At 44.8% G+C, this 4,480-nt stretch overlaps 1 protein-coding gene across 3 annotated transcripts in view; it reads right to left on the bottom strand.

Moving 5' to 3' along the window:
* Positions 1-4,474, bottom strand: part of PPM1H (protein phosphatase, Mg2+/Mn2+ dependent 1H) — a 240,388-nt gene extending 235,914 nt beyond the window's left edge. For all 3 annotated transcript variants that reach the window (XM_019514646.1, XM_019514648.1, XM_019514647.1), the window contains exon 1: positions 4,241-4,474. In XM_019514646.1, coding sequence (XP_019370191.1) covers positions 4,241-4,446 — 206 coding nt within the window. In that variant the 5' untranslated portion in view covers positions 4,447-4,474. The remainder of the gene's footprint in view (positions 1-4,240) is intronic.
* Between the last annotated feature and the right edge of the window lie 6 nt (positions 4,475-4,480).

The following is a 4,480-nucleotide window of genomic DNA, read 5'->3' on the forward strand; positions in this document are numbered from 1 at the left end:
TCCCTTCCGACCCTAGAAACTATGAAACTATGAAACAGACTTAACAACTGGACCCAGATACTCAGCTGCACTCCTGGCCACCTTCATGCTGTGCTGTGGATGCATGCATGCACACAGCATTTATCAGTGGCATTATCGGCCACATCAGCAAAAAAACCCGATTGCTGATACAGTTAATTTTCCTTATGTTGGCACTTATCCGGTATGTGACCAATGTATTGGTGCACCTCTAAGATTTGCTTATTCTTCCCTAGGTTTAGCATCTTGCATTTGTCTGCACTGAACTCAGTTCTTTCCTCTACTCAGTTCCCCAATCTATCAAGAACTTGTTTTATCTACTTTTATCTTCCAAAGTCCTTGCAGCCCTTCCCACTTTCACATTATCTGCAAACTTGATCAGGTTTTCAATTCCAGCATCCAAATAATTAAAACAAAAACATGTAACATCACGAGACCCAGGACAGACCCCTCTGGAACTTCACTTGAAACTTCTTGCCATGCTGACATCAATCCTTTTATAATACTCCCTCACTTGCATGTATGAGAAGGGCATGTGGAACTATTAAAGGTCTTCCTAACATCCAGGTACGCTATGGTCACTTCATTTTCTTGATCCACCCAGTTATTCTGTCAAAGGAGACCAAGTGGGTTGGGATGATTTGTCAATAAATCCATGATCACTAGAAATCTATGTTGACTTCTAGTGATCATCCTTTCCTCCTTAACATGTTGGCAAACTGATTTATTTCTAACTTGTTCCACTAACTTCCCAGGTAGTACGGCTGACCAGTTCATAACTGCCTCATCTCAGTGGGGAATTAAAAAAAAAAACAACCCCCCCCCCAAAAAAAACAACAACCCAACAACACCCACAGATTTGGACAAAACTTTTACATTTTGACCTCCAAACTTCTATGGAAGTTAGAAGCTTCTTTGGAATAGAAAGTGTATATTTGAAAAAAACGATCATCTTTTGTCATTCCATAGAAAGAGGTGGATCTATTGTCAAAACTTGATAGGTCTCAATTAACGTAGCTGAAGTAACAATCTGTTGGGAGGCTGTTTTTCTCAAGATGACAATTTTGGGTCCATTCAGTGAATTGGTGAATAAAGGAAAGCCGAGTCCTTGCAGATCTTATACTGAGAGGCCACGTGAGAAAAAATGTTTTATCCTTTGTCTCCAAAATGTATTTTGAAGATTTTTTTCTCCCTACATAGAGAGCTACGTTATTAGAAAAAAAGGATAACAGCTCAGTAATCAAAATGAGAAGCAAACACTAGGATTTTGCTGCTTATTGTAGAGCTAAATTAATTGTTGTGCAGCAATTTTAAAACTATATTTTGAGATTATATTATTCCTGTAAGAGAAAACATCCAGAAAAATGGACATGAAAGATGCAAAACAGAAATGAGAACTTAATACTTGTTCAAACAGATATATTCAGACTGGACAGATAGCACCATTTAATTATAGTTGGATACAGCGATGCCCAAGTACCACAGAATCATAGAAAATTAAGGCTGTAAAGGACTTTAGGAGGTCACCTAATCCAGTGGTTCCCAACCTTTTTAGACCATGGTTAGATTCAGTATAAAAAAGGCTGCTGGTCCACAGTATGCTAGTCATTTTCAGACTTCTGGTCTGGCAGATAACCCTCCTGCAGACCAGCAGCCAACCCTTCATGGCCTGGAGGTTGGGAACCTCTGACCTAGTCCAACCCCATGATTAAAGCAGGACCGTCCCCAACTAGATCATTCCAGCCAGGGCTTTACTGAGCCAGGCCTTAAATACCTCCAGGGATGGAGATTCCACAACCTCCCTAGGTAACCTGTTCCTGTGCTTCACCACTTGCCTAGTGAGAAAGTTTTTCCTAATATCCAACCCTAAACTTCCCTTGCTGCAACTTGATTAAAAGTATTTATTCATTATCACAAAAGATGGTGATAATCCTTTCTTCTGGGAGAATACTTACAGAAGAAATCACTGATATAAAGGTTTCCCAAGTATGATGAGAACTATTACTTCTGGAGAAGCAGTAGTTTGAGCTTATCCAGTGCAAGAGCACAAGACCAGATGCTAAATCTATTTTGAACTGGGGAGATGATATATATGACTGCTCACCAACAGACATCAATCTCCTTAATGGAAAAGTTTGATAAAGAAACCTTTTCCCTCTTTCTTGAGCTTCAGCTGTAGAAGATCTTCCAACACCAAGAGTTTATTTTAATTCACATAAATTCTAAAGGGTCCTGAAAGTGCTTCTAATTGTTGATCATCCTTCTGAACTAATTAAATTATACATGAAAACACAACCAAAAAAAACCTGTTCAAGGTGCAACCCCCTCTCCCCTTCAAGTAACAACCCCTTCTTCCACCCTCCTTTCCAACCCTAATTTTCTATGATTCTATTTCCTTTAATCAATAAACATTAATTTGAATAAGAAATTTCCCACAATATACCGGCCGCCCCGCTTTTGTCTCCTACCACAACATTTTCTTTCAAAAGCCTCACTCCACATGAAAACTGTGTCTCTAGTAGATTATGCATTCATCTAAGAGTCAGAATCTATTCTGTACTGTCATGGACTTAGTCTGACTTTTAGTAAACCACTGTACCACAGTTTCCCCCTCATATTGGGAACAGTAAAGATTACCCACTATCCTAAAGAGCTAGATTGTTTTATGGCTCAAATTATTTAAAGGTTGTATTTAAAACATTCAATATTGTTGCTCATAGATGCAGTGTTTGTTGCCTTACCCTCTTCCCCTAAAGTATTGAGAAAACAGCTAAAAAGTAAATTTCTCCTAACTCCTCCCCTATACGTTAGAACAGCTCATTTGTACGCTCCATATCTACACATTGGGGGCGCAGCTCAGTTCAGTTCTCAGAGTTGTCAAAAGTGGTTTTTCTCCATGTGTGGCAGTTGAATTAAGCCCCCAATTATGGCACCTCCCAAAAGGGAAAAAGGTACCATGCCCAATCTCTAAATCTAGGAGGCAGGAAGTGGGGACAGAGGAGGTTGCAGAGTTGGTTCCAGCACTTTCTGCACTGCCAATGGCATGGCTGGTCAAACCTCAATCTTGGAGTTGGCAGGAAAAGGAAGTCAAGGACTCCATCCTGCTCCCAACTGAAGAGAGCAGCTGTAAAGCTACCACTGAGTGAATGGAGCTGAATCATGCACCGATATGTAAATTGTTCCACTGCTGAACATTGTGACGGGTCCTTGCATCCAAGCAAGCACTCCGTTTTTCAGGCTGCACCTTAAAGTTCTGTCCTTATACAATCATGTGATTTGCAACGATGGTGACTGCTCAAGACTAGAGGGAAGCTGAAACTGGCTACTGACCAAAGCAATGACATAAGTCAATGCAATAAACAAAATCACTAAAATGAGAGGCCAGAACAATATTGTTTCTCAGCTGGGCCCTGGGGTCTTTGCACTGCTTTTTCTTCCCATCAGTACAGAGGTTGAGTCCTTCAGGTCCCTCCCAAACTTAGAAATGCACTAGAGACCTGACAGAAAGCCAGTACGCAATACTTTTCAATGCAGCTAGTTCTAAGGGAAGCTTCCCTTTTGCCGTTCTGCATCAAGACAAAGCTTCCCACACGCTCCCTGAATAAAGTTTCACATTAGTGCATGTTTCTGGACGGGTCCAGAACAAACGTGAGAAGCTGCCCAGCCAATTTACCCTCCCCACCCCTTGGTCAAGTCATTCTCAAAGAGTACAAAAAGTCGGACTGCCACCCAAGCCCGCTATTCACGCATTCCTAATGCTTTCAGCCACCAGCAACGATTGCAGGGCTTCAGAAGAGCAGTTTATCATTTTAATCCTTCAACTCGGAAAAAATAAGTGCGTAACACAGCTACAGAAATCACGTGCGGTGGCAGAGGCGACAAGGACGACCAGGGCTCCAGCAACACCCCCGGGCTGCTGTAGTCTCCTTCATTCCACCTTCCCAGCCCGGCTCCCGCCCCAGCAGGATGGGCATTTTTTTCAGGCTGGAAACAAGCAGCGACAACCCCCCACCCTCCCCGTTTGCCACCAGCGCTGCACAGGCCTGGCAAGGGACGCGTTTGAAGCCCAGTCCCCAGCAGGCCGGGAGAGAGCTCTCTACGGCAAATAATCCTCCCTCCCTGCCTACCAGGCGCGTGGGCACCGTGACCGAGCTGCCTGCAGCAAGTCGTGCCCTCTGCCAGGCGGGACCCCCCCCGCCGGCCCCCCCGGGGACACACTCACTCCGCGTAGCCCGTGGTCCAGGGCAGGCGCTGCGTCTCCTTGTTGAGGATGAGGATGGGCCGCGCGATGTGGTCGGCCGAGCACTCCACCTCGTCCGGGGACAGCGCCAGGAACTCGGGCCGCCCGTAGGGGAAGCGCAGCGGCTGGTCCGCGCCGCCGCCGCCGCCGTGCTCCGCGCCCGAGCCGCCAGCCATGATGCCGCCCATGAAATTGGCCACGGCGGACTTCACCCGCGTCAGC

This window comes from Gavialis gangeticus, unplaced genomic scaffold (assembly GCF_001723915.1).
Source record: "Gavialis gangeticus isolate Ggan-Ray unplaced genomic scaffold, GavGan_comp1, whole genome shotgun sequence".
Lineage (NCBI taxonomy): Eukaryota > Metazoa > Chordata > Crocodylia > Gavialidae > Gavialis > Gavialis gangeticus.